Genomic DNA, 19,693 nt, shown 5'->3' on the forward strand with positions numbered 1-19,693 from the left:
GATCATGGTAGACACCATGTCAGGAATTTGAAGACAAGAAAAATAGCTTTGCAAAATGAGATTGTCCAAGTTGCTGACTCATCCAGTCCATTCAAATTCAGTGTATTGGTTTTTTAAAAAAAATAAATTACCGTGCTATATTTTTAGTTTACACATTCAGTAGATCCAGCTCATAAGTACTAGTAGGTCATGGAGTCACAGACACTCAAGCTGCCTCAATCAACTGATAGACAGACTCAAGGAACAACTTTAATCACAGCTTTTAGAGAAAGTAACAAATTACATAGTGTTCTAAAACAGTCATCACTGAACTTGTTTCTATTTTCCACCCACGAGAAATACTATAAAAAGTATTCCTCCAGATTGGAATGCCTAGGATCCAGATGTCATGGCATTTGGTAGGGTAGGCAGTGGGAGTGATGGGGAAGAAAGATCCACTCATTTTTTTAAAAAAACCCTGCTTGGCTGTTCATCCTGAACCAGCAAGTCTCCTACTCTTGAAAGAAAGTGACAGTACAGTGGTTTGAGGCTACGTCTCCCGTAATTCCTCCGCAGAGCAATGTATATTAGAATTAGAGAAAGACACAAAAATTGTATTAACAGTAACCAGGAAGAAGAGATTTGTTTTAGAGAAAAGATGTATTTGATTTTATTTGTTAAAGACACTGAAAGATCTCAGATCCTGGATCAGCAGTTGTAAACTGAGGTATCCAAGTGAGACAGATGCTGATCTAATTTTTCCTCATCACATATCTTTTCCCACTTTGTCTGACTGTAAATATTTTTTGCACTGTTGGTGGAGGAGGAGTGATGCTTAGTGATTTGGCTTGTTTTGGGTTTTTCTTTCACTGATTAAAAAAAAAACAGGTGTATTTGAAAAGCTGAATATTCCTGGTGCTGAAAAAACTGAATAACATTTGGCTTTCGGCTTTTAAAATGTTCCTCCTTTGCTCCCATTTTCCATGCCAGCATGGAGGGGGAAGGGAGAGAAAGATCTCCATGCGGTGCTGAGGATGTTCAGTGACACATGGAGGATCTGTCCACTGCTGGTGCTTTTCAAGCTCTGCGGGTTTGGGAAAAAGGGCTGGGGGAAGAGACAGCCCGATCCTTCATGCATCTTGCTCAGCCCTCCATGTAGGATCAGTCCCCTGCCCCACTTTCCAAGCACTTTGGGACTTCAAAAGAAGAGGCATGGGAAAGACAGCCTGATCCTTCTTTCCAAAGCCTGCAGGTCTTTGACCATAAAGCGTGGGGAGATATAGCCCAATCATTCATGCCTGCTCACCCTGTATGCAGGATTAGTTCCCAGGGCTTGGAAAGCAGGGGCGGGGGGAGAGAGACAGCCCGATCCTGTATGTGGCGCTGAGTGAGCTCAGCCCCTTGTGGAAGATTGGTCCCTTGTCCCTGCTTTCCAAGCCCTGCGGGGCTTGAAAAGTAGTGCCGGGGGAGAGATTGCCCTATCCTGCGTGTGGGGCTGGGCAAAAAGACTCATGCCTATATAGAAGGGCTGTCCAATGTTTTTGAGCTGGCAGCATTTTTGGAGTTCTGACGCAGCATGGTATGTCACAATGGCTGCTGTGGGAGGCATAGTCAGCCATTAAATGGCTGCTGCAGGTTACCTTCAGTCACGCAGTGAAAATTCTTGTGCTGTAGTGCCAGCCGGTTCCAGAGTAACATTTAAAAAAATCTGCACAGCCAATCAAATATTCAATGGCTGATCCGAAGCCTGCTGGGCAAAAACCTTACCTTGCCCTTCCTGCTTTCCAGAAACCTTTGGTGGGCACCAAGAAAGGTATTAGCAGGCACCATAGCATCCACGGACACCACGTTGCGGATCTCTGTCATGTGGAATTGGAAAGCCTTCTCAAGGCCTGAGATACTGCAATGATTGGTGTAAAGTGGAAGCACTGTTCAAAAATGCCAGCTAAGACAATCCAATGGGAACATCAGCAAAGTCTTCTACTTGGACAGCATCGCTATCAGAGACACAGCTGCTAAGTCAGTTTTTCTCTTTCACTCGCTGTTCTGTGATGTGGAAAGAGAAACAGCGTGAGCAAGATACCAGGGAATATACAGAATCAGTGACCTTCCCAAATTATTTCTGCTTATAGCTAATGTTTGTGTTGGAGTTACTTGCAACATGGTCTGTTTGAGCTGGACTTGGATTCATGTGGAAATGTAAGGCTCACACTGCCTCTACATTTTTTGCATACATGCTTTTACAGTCCATCAAAGTTAGCCCTCCTGACAGCTTTCAATTTTGTTAACATTTCTCAGAGCGTGTGAGAGGGATGTCAGGTGAAAAATCATGACAACATGGCTTTTGCTAAGTGATTTCACATTTCAATTTCTAAGAATCAATCATAGTTCCACTCAGAAGGAGAAAGGCACTGTTTGAATGGTCAGGAACAAGTCCAACCATGGTGTTTACTGCTGCTGTTATTTCTCTTCCAACTCTTCCAGACAATAATACCATCTCCGAGCTCAGCTCTTTGCATGAACAAGATGCCAACTTCCGCCAGTCTTTTCGCCAGGTGCGCAGGAAACCACTCCCTCCTCCAGGAGGTCTCCTGGATGGTGATGCAGAGTACTGGACAGGGGTGGTCAGTGGAGGTGGCATGTCTAGACCACAAACATGCTCTGACTATAGAGAGGAGAGGGGCAGCTTCAGGCTGAGGTGAGTGCAAATTCTGGGAGTGGGAGAACAGGAAGGAGGAAAGAGTCTTTTTATCAACTGTTTTTCTGTGCCTTAATGGCAAGGAAGATACAAATAAGAGGAGAAGATATTTGCAAAAGTTTACTTGCAATTTCAGACTGTAATTCTAAGCCAGCGTGGTGTAGCAGTTAAGAGCAGGTGGACTCTAATCTGGTGAACCGGGTTTAATTCCCCACTCCTCCCCCTGATGGTGGACTCGTATCTGTGAATGGGTTTGTTTTCTTTGTCCCTCCATGTGAATCCTCTCAGCCTCACCTACCTCACAAGGTCTCTATTGTGGGGAGGGGAAAGGAGAAGAGTTTGTAAGCCACTTTGAAACTCCATACAACAGAAAAGTGGGGTATAAAAACTCTTTTCTCCTAAGCACAACTGTTGCAAAGTTCCATTGAGTAGGATGACTGATTTGATTCCTTGGATCAGTGTCATGGAAAGGTATCAATTTATTCATACAACATAAGCTAATATTTAAAGTAATTTAAATTCCTTTTATGGCACAACTAAGGAGTTTAAGCTGGATGTCAGTTTTTTATTGGGGGGCAAACATCTAGGGTATTCTCCAGGTGCATCACATTTGGGCCCTTGTACACATTTTACAGCAGTGAGTGTTTTCCATGATCTCTGCACCTAGCAGAGGACTCCCTCTTGGCTTCCTGTTATATTTAGCAGTGGGCAAAAAAAATTGTTACTAATATGAGCTGTACAACAGAAGATAGAGAGATGCACTTATGCATGAACAATGAAACTGCTTTAAACCAAGTCATATAATTTGTCTGTCAAGTTTAGCATTGCCTGCTCTGGCAGTAGCTCTGCAGGGTTCCAGCGTGAGAAATGCTAGATTCAAGTCCAGTAGCACCTTAGAGACCAATAACACCTTCGGGCTATAAGTTTTTGAGGGTCAAGGCTTCCTTCACCAGATACCATTGGCTTTCTTAATGTTTGATACCTGGATCCTTTTACTGGAGATGCCAAGTGTTGACAGTTGATGATAACCTTGAAATAACTGCCGTACATACTGGCATATAAGTCAATTTTTTCAGCACATTTTTGTGCTGAAAAAGCCCCCCTCGACTTATACGCGACTGAGGTGGTTTTAAAAAATATTTCAGGGTTTTTACTTTGTCGGCCACCAAGGGGCGCAGTTTTTAGACTAGCTGTACCAAAATTTCAGGGTATCGTCAGGTGACACTCCTGATGATACCAGCCAGGTTTGGTGATATTTGGTTCAGGGGATCCAAAGTTATGGATCCCCAAAGTGGGTGCTCCCATCCCCCATTGTTTCCAATGGAAGCTAATAGTAGATGGGGCTACCCTTTTGAGGGCCCATAACTTTGGACCCCCTGAACCGAACTTCACCAAACCTGGGTGATATCATCAGGAGAGTCTCCTAAAGATACTCTGAAATGTTGGTACTGCTAACATAAACATTCCTCCCCTGACAGGCACCCTCAAATTTTCCCCAGATTCTCCCTTTAGATCATCCCCCCCGCCCCGAAGGGGATTTAAAGGGAGAATCAGGGCTTACAGAGCAAGGTTACCGTTTTTCTTTGAAATAAACATTCAAAAACATTTAACCTACTGATGCCTCAATTAATGTAATTTTATTGGTATCTATTTTTATTTTTGAAATTTAGCTGCTGCATTTCCCACGGGTCGACTTATACGGAAGTATATACCGAACATTCAAATATAACTACCAGAATAAGAATTGGAAATAAGAACTTGTTAATGGACAAAATCCCCTTAGAGAAAAGTGTTAAACAGGGTTGCCTATTGGCTCCATTTCTGTTCAACTTCTATATCAATGACTGGATATCAGGCCTAAAATCTACAGAATTTTCCTCCATCACTTGAAGGAAGAAAGATCCCCCTACTGCTTTACTCCGATGATATGGCTGCCATGTCTTTCACGAAAACAGGGATTAAAAGGATTCTAAACCTATTGGTGACATATTGTAAAAACAAACTAAGTATAAATTACAACAAAATGAAGATAGTGGTCTTTGGAAGGAGAACACTTAAATGTTAAAAGTTAAAATGTTAAAAGAACAACATAGGATCTATAAATACTTAGGTGTAGTTTTCTACACTTCCCTACCATGGAGTATACAAATGAAAGAAAAAAATTCAATAGCAACTTATTCTATTAATTCATTATTAAAATCTTTCTTCACAAATGGGGGTCAATTAATCCCTCCAGCCCTAAAAAAATTTTTTTAGGAAAGATAATTGCTCAAGTTCTTTACGGAGCTGAAATCTGGAGCTGGAAATTAAATATAATTGCCCAATTAGAAAGCATTCAGAATAAGTTCCTTAGAAAGATTTTAGGCCTCCCAGGCTCCACACCAGCCTGTTGCTCCACTTAGAAACTAGTTTTCTGGCAATAAAAACAATAATTCATCATAGGCTTCTTTTACACTATAAAAGATTAGCAGGTTTATCTCAGGAACAACTAGCCAGTCTCTGTTTAAATTATAGGAATCAAACTAATATGGGGGAACAACAATTACGTACACTATTAAATCTCTATGAGATATCCTCCCTAGATTGTATCAAGGACTGGGAAGTTGGTAAAATACGAGAGCAACTGTTTAAAAAAGATGCCCTCGTAGATGAAGAAAGCGCTGCAACTTCAAATTTTTCTCCCTGGTTTTTCAGGATAAAGAAACACAAATGTCTGGCCCCCTCTCTTAATAATCCCACAAATGCAAAACTAAGAAAGACTTTTCCTAGCCTTAGATTTCAATCCTTTCCCTCTAACTGATTAAATGGAAGATACGCAAATAAACCAGTCGACCAATGTATTTATTGTTTGTGGTTCCAGCCAGAAAGAGTATACTCTACATGATGTAATATCTTGCCCTCTATGCCTCCAAATCAGAAATAAATATCTTACAAACATATTTGAGAAATTGAAAGATAGCGAGGAAAATAAATTGTGTTTTCTTATGGCCAATATTTTCATAGAAATCACTTAGGAAGTGGCCTCTTTTATGTACTTATCGATTAAGTATGGAAGGAAGAAGAGCAATTGTGTTAGTGTATAGATATAATCATAAGTTGCTGTTTTAACATTGTTATGATTTTAATTTTATCTTTATGCTATATAACTACTGGTTTTAATTTTTTAATGTAATTCATATGTGTTATTGCTGATGCTGTTTGTATGGCCTATGGCTAATAATTGAAAATAAATAAATGACGTAGAGTCATCAGGAAAAGGTTAGTGATGTAATAGCTATCATTACATCACTATATACATTCTCTCCAAAGGTTGTAATCTGCCTAGTCAGACAATTGGGTGAGTCAGGATTTGAGTCCAGGTCATATTGCATCACTTTGCTATCTGGACTGCCAGTACTGTAACCTATGGAGCAATCTGGGCTTCTTAGTGCTGAAAATCCTTTCACACCCTCATTCACTTTGGGTCTTCACCCTTTGCTCAGGAAGGGAAAGGAAGCATGTGGAACTGCTATATCCTGTTCAGGATAAAGATGACAAGAGATTTGTGAATTCATCTGCCATTTACTGGACCATCTTTGTTCTAGAATGCTCCACTTGGGTCCAAGTGCCTTGGGGACAGACCTAGGTAGGCACTAGGATCCAAGCGGAGAATTCAAGAACAACAATGGTCTAGGACAGTGATGGCAAACCTATGGCACGGGTGCCAGAGGTGGCACTCGGAGCCCTCTCTGTGGGCACACGCACATAGAGTTCATCATGTGGGGGGCGGAAAATCACCCCCCCACACACACATCTAGGCTGGCCTGGGCCACTGAGCACGACATGCGCGCACCACAGGGAGGACTCGGCTGGCGGGCCTGGTGTCTGTGCTCCGGGTGGCTGCTGCCCGAGGGGGGGGGGGGCGTAGAGGAGGCAGGGATGCTAGAGAAGCACAGAGTGGTGTGCATGGGGCTTGCTGGAGGCTAGAGCAGGGTGGCCCCTGCTCAAGCCGGTGGGGCGGAGGAAGAGGGAGCCAACCGTTTTTTTCTAAACTAAAACCTCAGCATTCAGGTTAAATTGCTGGGTTGGCACTTTGCAATAAGTGGGTTTGGGTTGCAATTTGGGCACTCGGTCTCAGAAAGGTTCGCCATCACTGGTCTAGGAAATGGTGGATGAATTCACAAATCTCCTGTCATTTTCATCCTGAACAGGGTATAGCGTATGTCACTCGTGATATATGCCAGTGTATGCACGGTGATGATAACTGCTCACAATTGTCTAGTTATTTTAAACAAAATCCAAAGCATTCCTTTACTCTTTCCTCTAGTCAGCAGAGATCAAAGTCAGAGAAGCTCTCTCGAAAGAGTTTCTCTATGGGAATGCCAGCTGTCTCTATGGATGAACTTGCGGCTTTTGCTGAGTCTTATAGCCAGCGTGCTCGTCGGACAGAGGGCAGTCAGGAACCCCGCCGTTTTGAGAGATCAGGATCACGAGGAGCACGTGGAGGGGCAGTGCAGCACCAAGACAACTCCTCAGATGAATATTATGGCGCTCAAAGGGGAAACCATGAGCCGCTGGCAGATTCAGATAGGGGCTGGTCATATAGTCCCCCCCGGAGACGTACCCATGATGAGAAACACCTGCCTAGGCTAGTGTGTCGGACACCCGGAGGGAGTCAGAAGTATGATCACTCTTACCTAACCAGTGCCCTTGAAAGGAAATCACGAAGCTACGACGAGAGTGGTGAGCATAGCGAGACGCCTTCAAAGCTTAGTTCCCATTCCAGCCAGAGAGGTGGGTCTTACTACGCCTGGTCACCACCATCGACTTACAAGTCGGGACAGCACCAGCAGCAACAACACCAGCAGCAGCAGCAGCAACACCAGCAGCAACAGCACCAGCAACAACCTCCACAGCAGGAGGAAGGAGAAGACTCTTTGCCTCCGTACACTGAGAGAGAGTTGAGCCGAGGTTCTTCATACAGGAACAGAGAACAATCTAACCTCAATTCCTCAGAGAAGAAAAGGAAAAAAGAGCCAAAGAAAACAGTAAGGCCACATCTGGCATTCCTGATCCAAAGGGGTTGAACAGGGATCATTTGGCATGGGAGGCTGTCAGGGTTTCGAGAGACAGGGCTACTAGGGGTGGCTTCTAAAGGCATCAAGTTCCAATAGCTAACTTGCATCAGAAGGAAAAAAAGTTTAACTGCTGCTTGCAGGCGAAAGCTAAAAAGTATGTGGCCTACATCCATTGTAATGACATGAAGTGTGTGTGTGTGTGTGTGGATAGATAGATAGATAGATAGATAGATAGATAGATAGATAGATAGATAGATAGATAGATAGATAGATAGATAGATAGATAGATAGATAGATAGATAGATAGATAGATAGATAGATAGATAGATAGATAGATAGATAGATAGATAGATAGATAGATAGATAGATAGATAGATAGATAGATAGATAGATAGATAGATAGATAGATAGAGCGATCATTCTTAGGTTTTAAAATTTGAATAAAAATCTATCTTGTATATGTATTTCAGTCAGAGAGAAGAATGCAAAAGAGCACATCTTCAACAATAGATTCTTAGGCTAGGGGAGGTTATGCAGAAAAGTGGGGAAAAATTGAACTTACTAAATCATGCAGGAATTTAGTTAACTCACAAAGAAGAGGTGCCTTATGCAATCCACAAAGAATGGGCATAGAGCAATTATTATTCAGCTTTTAAATTTTCCAATGTTCTACTTACCCACAGTGTTCATGCTAGACAATCCTTTAAGGGAGTATCTGTTTTGGGGAGCTGGAAGTTGAACAGTTATTGTAAGGGTAACTCAAAGAGGAATGAATTCTTCTACCAGGCCAATTATTGGGGCTGAACAATTTAATTCTGGGTTAATTGATAGGCAGGTTTCATGGGCTACATGTTTTCCTCTTATTTGCTTCATCCAATCCTGAGTAGCTAAGGGTGTTTCTTCACTAGCTGATGTTCCAGTAATTTGCCTTGTTTCTACGCCAGATTAGCTGGTCGTTTGTGATCATTAATAGAAATTGACCTACTAATTAAGAAAGAGGAATTTCGTTCATGAATAAGGAATGGAACTGAATATTTGGATTGTTGATCCACAGAAAATAACTTAATGTAAATATGTTCCTAAGCATGGAGGAAGTAAGGAGTATGTCTTCTTGGCGGAGACAGTGCTCATGATCAGTGTACTCATGGGCATCTTTGTTGTTTCCTGTTCAGGGTCTGCTTGTGAATCAGTCATCTAAGCAGTCAATTTAGCAGAGATCATGATTTTGCATATCACAGAAAACCTAAAGAAGGTTTCAAATAATTTGAACACAAGGATTCAAATAAGCAATTGCCCTGTTTGGAATCTTGAGTGAAAACACGGGTTCATCTTCATGACCTTCTGTGCAGTCCCACATGGGACTGTGCAGGTCGGCCATGGAGATAACTGCCAAGCTTCTGGAAGAACCTTTTTACTTTCCAGAGCGCTCCCCCCTCCTCCCCAGAGCTGAGAACAAGAGAATTCCCACCCAAAGAGTCACATGGGGGGGCAGTTCTTTTATGCTGCTGGGGATCTAGTTTCCATATGATTGATATGCAGGGCTATGTATGCCCTCGGCTCTGGGAGGGAGGGGTGAGGCCCTTGGCTCTGGGAGGGAGGGGTGAGTGTGCTGGTGGGTAAAATTATTCTTCCAGAAGGTTGCCCTTGAAACATGAAAGCAGGTTCCAAATGTCCATCTTTGTTCTGTTTCCTGCTAAGGCTGCATATCCTTTTTGCATTAGGATTGATACATCCTCTGCTTAAGGTTTTTACTTCTCTCTCTTTTGTTACAGAATGAATTTCCAACAAGGATGTCTCTTGTGGTGTGATGCTATCATGGAGGCCCATATTAATAAACTGAGAAACTGGAAGCTCTCAGAGCTACTTGGACTTCAAGGAATGTGCAGTGTCACTGGATGTTGTAGACTTTTGTTGGGTTTGTCAAGGACATGGAGGACTTATGTGAAAGCCAGTTCCATCCAATTGCTCTTACCCAGCTAACCTCTTGGAAAAGACAGCTCACTTCACCAGGAAGTAAAGCAGGGACCATTTATGCATGTACCAATTACCCCGCAGCTGTTTGCTTCATAGTGGGCTTTTCCTGCAGGTTTTTTGTTTACATAGGGATTCTCTTGCTGGAAGAGTCCTTAGCTGAGTTGCCATCCCCTCCTTGTTCTTTCCATGCAATCTCCATCTGGAAAGGTTGCCTGGTGCCTTTTTGGGTGCTCTCTAGCATTAATTCACTAGATCATGTAAGTTTTATGTCAGTGTCAAGGATCTAGTGCTTGAGCAATAGACTCTCAGAGTGGGGAAAAACACAGCCCTTTTGATCCTTCTGAAGTGGTGGCTGGAGGATTGGGAGAAACTGCTATTATGTGGGCAGGGGAAAGCAGGGAAGAGTGAGAAAACCTGAAGAAAGCAAAACACATGTTGATTCCCTTGGCTTTTCCTGTGAAGAGAGAGTAAAAGTCACACTTTGAGAGCTTTTGGAAACTGGAGATTCTCTGATCTGAGTGTGCAGTAAGTTCCAAAGATGGTAAACATGTGCATAACTGAGAATCCAGCCCAAAGGTCATGTAAGTTTAATGCAAAGGAGACCACAAGTACATAAATGACCAAGGTGTTTTGTCTTTTCTACACTTCCCATAGGATTTCACTCTGCAATGATGATGTTTCCATACTTTAGTCTTCTTCCACACTTGCAGTACTGTAGGAGCTGCCATATTGTACAGTATATATTCCAATTTCTTTATTACATACTTCTCATCTGTGTGGCTTTGTATCCTAAAATTGGTAGGTGAAGTTGCCACAGGTTTCAGGACCTTTCATCATCTGCCTTTTCTCTCCTATTTTGAGAGAAATAAGGAATTCATGTACATTTGGAGATGGCTTCAATCATGAATGTGGTATTTTCAAGAGAAAATGCAAGAAAGGAAACCTTCATCCTTTGGAATAACCCAAAACTGTGACCTGGGACACTGCGTTATGAAGGACAGAGCAATGAAAGACATTCTGGGGCTGTTTTTTTAAACAGACCTGCTCATTCAATAATTGGGAGCCACCAGTAAGATTAATGTTTTGTTTTGGAAGTGAAAGTAGATTTTGCTGTAATGAGAATGTATCATGTTATTTCACTGTTGTCTGATATGATGCATCAGCATTGCCTTATAGTTGAACTATAGCCATAAAAGGTATCAGCTGGGAGTGCTGATTGGTCTTTCTGTAGCCAGAATTCATGCTCAGGTTCTGCTGACAGTATTCTCTAGACAATGATTATTATTTTTTTTAAAAGCCAAGAGATAGGCAAGAACAGAGCTAGAATGAGAAAGTCAGGGTGCAAAAGAAAGGAATAGCCATTTCTTTTATATTTCTACAGGGACCAAGCTTACTATTTTGTGGTAATTGACGGCCATTCAATAAGGCAACACAAGAAGTGAACAATAAATATGTTGGATGAAATTCCAGCTCTGGTAATTAGTTCATTTCAGCTGTTTGTATTTCGTTCCTTCCCTAATGTGTAAGTTGCCCAGGAAACCTTCACAGAAGTGCAGAACAGTCCCAAGTATGTGGGAATAGCAGCTGTGAAGCTCCATTTGGTTTGCTTTCAAGCTGTGCATGTTCATGAGGGAGACACTTTGGTTCCATCCACACATCATTGGATTATTATGCTATCATTGCATGTTATTTGCTTCTGGATCATCCTGTCCACACAGGATAATTCAGTTGTGAGTAACTGGAGTAACGCAAACAGTATCAATTCTTGGAGCTGAAGTTCTATCAGCTGGAGCTGGTGAAAAATCTCCTTTTTTCTCATAATCAGGATATGTCTTTAAAGCAACATTTTCCAGTTTAACTAGAAAACAAACAAATGCATTTCCGGAATACCGTTGGGTTTTTTTGAAAATCAGTTCTAAAGTGACCCTCTCCAATGAGTATCCAGTGTAGCCCCTGTCTGGGTAGAGTACAAATCAGTGTGAGTTTTAATCCGAAATCCATGTCTGCATCTCTTCTTTACTCTAAATATGTTAAGAATGATAGTCATAATCCCCTAGTACCCCTGTGGTTCAATGGGGGTTGCGCAGAAGGGGCTCTACTATGAGCTCAGGTCATCACCTGCATGGGACCTTTTCCCGAGATGGGATGCAATCTTTCCAGTGTTTCCCAGTACAGACAACAGCAAAACATGTGACCTACTAGGCAACTTGATGTGTCATGTAGGTGCAGCTTTCTTTCTCCAGCTCCAAGTTTTTAGCAGAAAGCTCAAGCTTCCAGTTTGGTTCTAAAGCATTTAGAAAGAAGTTATGTCTTGGGCAGTGCCCAGAGGCTCCCTGCCCAGAAATATGAAGGGAGCATACTACGTGATATTATAATACCCTTAACACATGAGCTGAGGAAAGCAGTGCCCCTTTTAGTTGTCTTGATACTCAGCAACATCATGAATGCATCCTGGATGTTTCAGCACAATCATCCAGGCCCTCCTGACAGCATTGTTCTTATTGGCTTGCAGCAGTCGGACCTAGAGAACTGTAACTATCACATTTTAATCCTGCCCTTGCTCTAAAGAGCTCATGATAACATACATGGTTCTCTTCTCCTTAACTGTATCCTTCACAATAACCCTAATGGCGTAGGTTAGGCTGAAAGAGAGTGACTCAGCAAAGGCATTCAGGGAGATTTTATGGTCAAGTGAATGCTTAACCCCGGATCTCCCAAGTCTAGCACTCTAACCACTGTACCATGCTAGCTATCAGGAGAGAGGATCAAGGATCATATTAGCTGCTCTTAAGGAAGTGATAGAAGTCAAAGATTAATGCAGCTGTCTCTGTACCATCACCAGTATAAGTACTTCAGCTCCCCTCAAATCACAACATACAGCTCGTTGCACACCAGGTGGCTGAGTTACAGGTAATTTACAGAAGCTTCTCAAGCTGCCAGTCCTGCCACTGATTCCTGAGGATGTTTGTTTTAGAGAACTCTTGACACTGAGCTTCCACTCTGCCATCCTAAAACATCTAGGTTTTTTGAGCAAACTTCTTCAGCCCAGTGGTCGGATCTTTTCCAGTCACCTGTTAAGGATCTTGGCAGTCTTCATCCATGACATATCTCACATGGCTTTCACAGCTTCCTAATGAAGAAGAGCACTCCAGAGCTGAGGACTCTACAGAGGCTCTAGGGCTGGGGTGTCCAACTCTGATGCCCCAGATGTTCATGGACTATGATTCCCATCAGCCCCTCCCCTAGAGCTAATTGGCCATGCTGGCTGGGACCGATGGGAATCATAGTCTGTGAACATCTGGGGCACCAGAGTTGGACACCCCTGCTCTAGGGTGCCCCTGCCTTTTGTATAGGGGAGGATGAGGGCATCTTGGAAATGGCACATGATCCCCGGATGTTGTGCTGAGTTTGGGCTATGTTGCTTCTTAGGTGACTCTTTAGGAAGCAGCACAGGCCAAGTTAAGCATTTTTCCCAGTTGCAATGCCATCTGTTTGGTGGGGTCACTTCCCAAAGACAAATGCAGTACAACTCTTGAAAGTAATGTGCTGTTTCTAAGATGGCCAATCCCAAGCCTTCCCATGGTGAAAGGAGGGTTGCCCAGGGGAGCAAGGATGCAAGAGACCTCTGCAACATCTCTCAGTATGACAAAAGATGTGAAATCGTTGGTTGTCCTACAAACTGCCTTGTACACTGGGGTAAGAGTATGCAAGGTACCACTTTTACTTCAGCAAATGCAAAGTATATGTGTGGAGACTGATGTATTGTGCAGACCATGGTTAGGCAACCTGTGCTAGTAAAGACTGGAACATTTAAGTGTATAAATGCCCTCAAAATCACAAGCAACGTGTGGCAACTTCAGCAAGGGGGCTTTCAAGCAGGTGAGAAGCAGTGTCATCCTGGGCAGTCTCTCGTCCAGATTCTGACCCTGCTTAGCTTCTGAGATATAACAAGATTGATCTATGCCCAGCTGCTTTCCTTCCAGTGAAAAATATGTGCTGGGCTTTTTGCAGCAAAAAGTTCTCCATAAAGACCTTGCCAATAGGCTTCATCTTCCAAGAAGACTTTGTGAGAGGAAGCAGGGGAAAAAACCCCCTGTGATGATGGATAGTTTTCAATAGTTTCCTTAGCCAGTATTTGGCTTCGGTTCACAGAATAAACAGGCGGCACATCAAACGTTACATGTACATTGCTTTTATTACTGCATCTTGGTTGCAAGGATTTGCCTGAGGTAACCTGTGTATCCTTGAATACACGCTTTTGCATTATTGAGAGAACTGCACCATCTTGTGGACAGCAGACAGCTACTCATGTTATTTCTGTTACAATGGAAGGATGCTTAGGAAGGATCCTAAGAGATCAATTCAGTTCCTGGAGGCGACCGGGGCTGGGGCTGCTGCTGGGTCACCCTGGCACCCCCAGGGGACTTCCAGGTAGTGCAGGGAGGCAGGAGAAGCCACAGAATCCCTGGCCGCCTGAACATCCTCCATAAACATGGAGTTTGGCTGGTGTAAGTCCATCTTCCCTGCCACAGGCATTCCTGGGGTCAAAGCCTGGTGTAAGCTGGCTAATGTTGGCTTTATCTCCGGGAGCACCCCCAGTTGCATCAGCCTTCATGTTAGACTGCTGCAGCTCTAGAAGCAGCAGCTGAAAGCCAGTCAGACGCCACAGAGCTCAGTGTAGCTCTGCTGTGCCTGCCTGACTCCCTATTTGCCCTCCTTGCTGGCATAAATGCCACTGATGCCGATCTGTAGGGCAAATGCATTGGTGCACACCTGTGCCGACTCCAGCAGCTCTTCAGCCCGCTCCCCCTTATCTGAATTGGATTTATCTTGACTTAAATTCCATTAAAATGAACAGGATTTATTTCTGAGTACATTTTCAAAGTGGGTTGTGTATTAGTCAGAATCCTTTTAATGCATTTTGTGTGTGTGTGTTAAGGGCCAGCAAGTTACTCTGACTCATAGTGACCCTATGCATCAGTGTCCTCCAAAAGCTCCTATCATTAACAGCCTTGCTCAGGTCTCGTAAACTGAGGACCATGACTTCCTTTACAGAGTCAATCCATCTCATGTTGGATCTTCCTCTTTCCCTGCTGCCTCCAACTTTTCCTAATATTATTGTCTTTTCCAGTGACTTCAGTCTTCAGTCCCTATCCCAGGGTGGCTGCTTTGGACTCCCTATTTGGAGGGCGGTGCCTATGGCATTATACTCTTCTGAGGTCCTGATCCTCCTTAACCCCCCCCCCCCCCCCCCCCCCCGGCTCCATCCCTCAAATCTCCAGGAATTTTCCAACCTGGAGACAACCCTCTATCCTTTCCATCCAACAGCAAATCTACTTTTAGCTGCCCCTCTGTTTTCAGTTTTTCATCCCCCACACCCACCCTGCAAACTTTCTCCACAGCATACATTATTGTTTCCTCCTTTTTATCTGCTGTTGCCAACCCTTCACCCTCCTAATTGTTAGTGACCGGCTCAGGCAATCTATTAACAATGCTGCTCAGGTTTTTCCACCTTTTCTGTGACTGAACTGTTTTGATGGTGATGTATGAGGTGTTTTATGCTTGTCTGCTCAGCCTTAGAAACTCCAGAAAGGTTGAGCCTTTTTCCTCCTGTGTCAAACCCCTCTTTTTAAGGCACCAGAAAACTGAGGCAAGTTCAACAAACAAAAATAAAATTTATTGCACAAACTAGATGGGATTAGGAGATATTTCAGTGGATGGAAATCAGGTAGGAATTAACTGTATACAAATGACAATTTTGGCACAGGCACAGTTCTTAATAAAGGTTTATAATTTCTGGGCAGCCCCATCCAGTTGCTTAGATGTTATGAGAGGTTCTTTATGTTAAGATGGTACAGTTAGATGTTACTGGCTAATGGATCCATGATGACTTTGGGTTCTAACAGGCAAGTACCCTTGCACACAGTGTGCATACAGCATTGACACTGTCAGCTACCCACTTCATATAAATCTCCCTCCTGAGATTTATAGAAGAACACTAATATGCTAGACTGGGAATACACCTGTGTGTATAATTCTGTACAGGCTTAGGAATTCCTCTTCTACACCCAGGAGATATAATCCCTTCTCTTTTATTTATGGCTGCATGTGGAAAGTTTCACTACTATTCCACATTTAGTGTTGACTATTAAATAAAACTCCCAGTTTTCTTGTCTGAGTATCCACTCTGACTGAAACCCAATCAGAATAGATATTTAATACATGCAGTTAAGGAACTTGATGTTAACTGGCAGGAATCAAAGTCCAAAAACTTTTCCTCTCAGAGAGATACCACTTTTGAGTCAGCTGGTTGCTCTACCAATCAGGCTGCAGGTCAGCTGACCCAATCAAAGCACTTTCTTGTACCCAGGAAGCTTTCCCCCATTCTGTTGTGATGACACCTTGTTCCACTGACTGTTGCCCTTTTTATCCTTCATGCTGCCATGACATCTGACACATCTGCACAACAACCCTGTGAGGTAGATTAGACTGAAAATATGAGACTGGTCCAAAATCACCCAGTGAGCTTCCTCAGCAAAATAGAGATTTGAACCTGGGTCTCCCAGACCCTGCTCTGAAACATTAACTGCTGTACCAAACTGGTTCTCGTAGGGTGGTTGTTGAACTGCAGCAAGCAGTCAGGCCTAGTTGAGTCATGCATGTCAGTTGGTATCAAGTCATTCAGAGGTTGCTGCCAAGCCTAAAGTTGACAGCCTCCAGGTGAGACTTGGAGATCCCCTGGAATTGCAACTGAATTCCGGACAGCAGAGATTTGTCCCATCTGAAGAAAATGACCACTTTGGAGGGTGGGTTCTATTCCTTCCCTTCTCAAACTCTACCACAAAATCTCCCTGAGAACACTGCCACTTCTGAAGTCCACAGTGGGAACGATGAGAGAATCAGTTTAAAACACTGGCCCATTTTCAGGCTTTTCTGGTTTGCAGATTCTTTTAAGAATGAAATTTAGATCACGGGCCTCTTCTTGGCATACATGTTGCAGGAGCAAACACTGCAGCATGAGAGGTTTTTACCTGCCCTCAGCAGTACTATCAATTACGCGATATCCTACTTCCTTCTCTCTCTTTATTGCTTTAACATCAAGCCTGATGAAAAAAGTCTCAGAACTTAGAGGTTTTCAAGTCAGTTCAGTTGGTCCAGGGCTTATGTATTATCTTAGGCAGGGAAAGGTTACTTTAAAATTGTAGATCTGAGTTCATGTTAAAAGTTCATGTCAGACAATGACCTCTGAATTACGTGGGCTTCTTCCAAATGATTATAAAAATATATTGGTTTTCTGAGATCTAATCTGTCCCCTGCACTAACAATGAAGCCTTCATGTTAACCCCTGACAGTTTTGACCTGTTCCTTTTCTTGCTAGGCTTCTGCATCTTTAAGATGGTCGGTGTTAGACTGAGGATTTTGTAATTCTGGAATCTCTTTGCAGCAGTTTACGTGATAGTTTATGTGCAAAAATGTCTACTTGTGTGCCATTATTATGGCCAAGCAGGGAAGAGGGTCATGGATACACCAAACAGAGGTGGTGTGTGTGAGTGAGTGAACTTTAAGTCTGTTGCCATGCTATGGTTTATATATGTTATTTTCGAAATGAAATACCCTTGTTTCTCTTGCAAATCACGAGACTATGTGAGATGAAACTGTGGTAGGGTTGCCAGCCTCCAGGTGGGACCTGGAGTCCTCCTGGAATTAAAACTGGTCTGTAAGCTATAGAAAATGACACCTTCAGAGGGCAGCCTGATTCTAGTCAAAACAGCTCCCCAGATTTCCTCCTACACAGGCAATGCTCCTAAATCTTCCAGTGTTTCCTAGGCAAAAGTTGGCAATCCTAACCAGATATCAATATCATAAGTGTGTTCTGATCCCAGGAAGATATCCTTGGGCTCTAGGACCACAGTATTCTGAATGTTCATCCAGCTATTTATTGAACCTCCCGTCACACAGCTGCACTGAGACTTATCTGCCTGGGCTTCTCTCTGCTGTGCCCTTCATGCTTAATTCCTCACAATCAGTAATGAAGCGTGGAGAATGGGGCATTTGTAACAGACACACAACATTGCTGCCGTTTCCCAAGGGATGCCCGAAATTACACTTTGGCTAAATTGGATTTCATACCAAGCACCGCTAGCGAAGTGCAAATATTATACTTGTAATCACAGCAAGCAAGTGAAGAGCTCTATGAGCTGTTTGCAGGAGCTGTAATGCAGGCACTGCTGCTGCAGTTCCAGGAAGTCAAGGCTCATGTGAATACACCCGGCAGTTCATCGAAGGAAAGAAGAGGTAGGAGCAGGGCAAATGTTTTTTAACAGTGGCTGTATTTTCAAATAGCCAAAGCCACCGTCCTCAGACCATTCTGGGTATCTCACTGTTTTCCACTTTGACTAGCACAGCAGCGCTCTCGAATCTCTAGCAGACATTCTGCCAGCATCTTCTATCTGAGATCCCTTCACAGCTGGGGCCGCTGAACCTGAGACTTGCAAGTAAAACATATACTGTGCTACTAAGTCAAAGGGTTGGAAACACTGGTGACAGTCACCGGCCCATCCTTACAAAAAGGGCACAAAGCCAGACTACATGTCACACAATTATTTAGTTCCCCCATCTGAGAGTTAAAAGCAGCAACTAATGAACTGAAAAGAAGCATCCAAAACTATAATCAGGAGCAGAAGAAAAGCAAGGGAACAAGTGGCATAATTTCCCATTCTTATTATTTCCGGAAACTGCCCCTTCGCCTGCTTTCCTACTGTAGGGGTGTGTGTGTGTGTGTGTGTGTGTGTGTGTGTGTGTGTGTGTGTGTGTGTGTGTGTGTGTGTGTGTGTGTGTGTGCAAATGATCTGCTGAACGATGTTCTGCTTGGAGCACTTAAGGCAAAAAAAGGTCTGTCCCCTTTTTAATTGGAGGTCCAACAGTTGAAGTAAGTCCCAATGTAGTTGTAGAGTGGAACTACAGTAGCCAGAAGGCACCGTTTAAGCTTCTGCCTGGCAAAACCAGGGTGAAGAACCAGGGTCTATCGTGGCCAATTGGCCATGCTGGCAGGGGCTGATGGAAATTGTACTCCATGAACATCTGGGGTGCCATAGGTTGGCCATCCCTGGTCTATCAAACGCCTGGAGTGCGATGCAGGTCTATTTTGTAATACAGATACCAGGGAAATGTGCTTTAAGACTAACTATCTTCCCCTCTGGCTATTAGATCCAAGGCTCAGGCTCAACCAAAATAATATTCTGGGAATATTGGACTCCATTGTAATTGAACAGCAGAAATTCATATTGGTACTGTAACAGTGTTTTATTAACACACTTTTTGGAAAATTGAGGAAAATTTTCCCATTTGGGGAAAAATATTTTTAGCTTCTTCAACTTGATCTTAAACACCAGATAATATTCCCAAAGGTTTCACGGCTGGACTCAACTGGGTGTTCTACAAGATCTACCAGACCATGGCCACACAGCCTGGAAATCCCACAACAACCAGACAGTAAATCTGATCATATCCAAGTTGCATATTGGTTAAAGCTGCAGTTTGAAAAACTGGAAAATCAGGACATTGACTGATATTTGGATTACTGAATTATCTGTGAAAGCTTATGAAAGATCCTCCCACCCCCCAAATAGGCTATATTGTGTTACTGTTGTAAGTCACAATATTTGATGGCAGTGGAATATTCTTGAAGGCAGCCTTAACAAAAAGACTTTTAATAATTAATAGTATTTTATAAGAAGTATGGGATAGGAATGGGACTGGTTTGATGACAACTGTTGGTTGGTGTACATTATTAGCAGAGTTTAACAGATACCAGTTAGGACCCTGATACTAGTGAGTTGCTTAATGTAAACGTTTACTAGCTAAAATGGTAGGGTAACATGGAGATAAAACAACAAATTCTATATTGTACTGTTACATATTTACAGTAGTCTCAGTACATGGCACAGAGGTTTACCATGTGAGAGCAAAGAAAACAAGCTAACTT

At 43.0% G+C, this 19,693-nt stretch overlaps 1 protein-coding gene across 2 annotated transcripts in view; it reads left to right on the forward strand.

Annotated features, from left to right (window-relative positions):
• Positions 1-11,190, forward strand: part of ILDR2 (immunoglobulin like domain containing receptor 2) — a 68,893-nt gene extending 57,703 nt beyond the window's left edge. For both annotated transcript variants that reach the window (XM_048495079.1, XM_048495080.1), the window contains 3 exons: positions 2,464-2,677; positions 6,984-7,704; positions 9,507-11,190. In XM_048495079.1, coding sequence (XP_048351036.1) covers positions 2,464-2,677; positions 6,984-7,704; positions 9,507-9,542 — 971 coding nt within the window. In that variant the 3' untranslated portion in view covers positions 9,543-11,190. The remainder of the gene's footprint in view (positions 1-2,463; positions 2,678-6,983; positions 7,705-9,506) is intronic.
• The last annotated feature ends 8,503 nt before the right edge of the window (positions 11,191-19,693 follow it).

The sequence above is a fragment of the Sphaerodactylus townsendi genome, linkage group LG04 (assembly GCF_021028975.2).
Source record: "Sphaerodactylus townsendi isolate TG3544 linkage group LG04, MPM_Stown_v2.3, whole genome shotgun sequence".
NCBI classification, from domain to species: domain Eukaryota; kingdom Metazoa; phylum Chordata; class Lepidosauria; order Squamata; family Sphaerodactylidae; genus Sphaerodactylus; species Sphaerodactylus townsendi.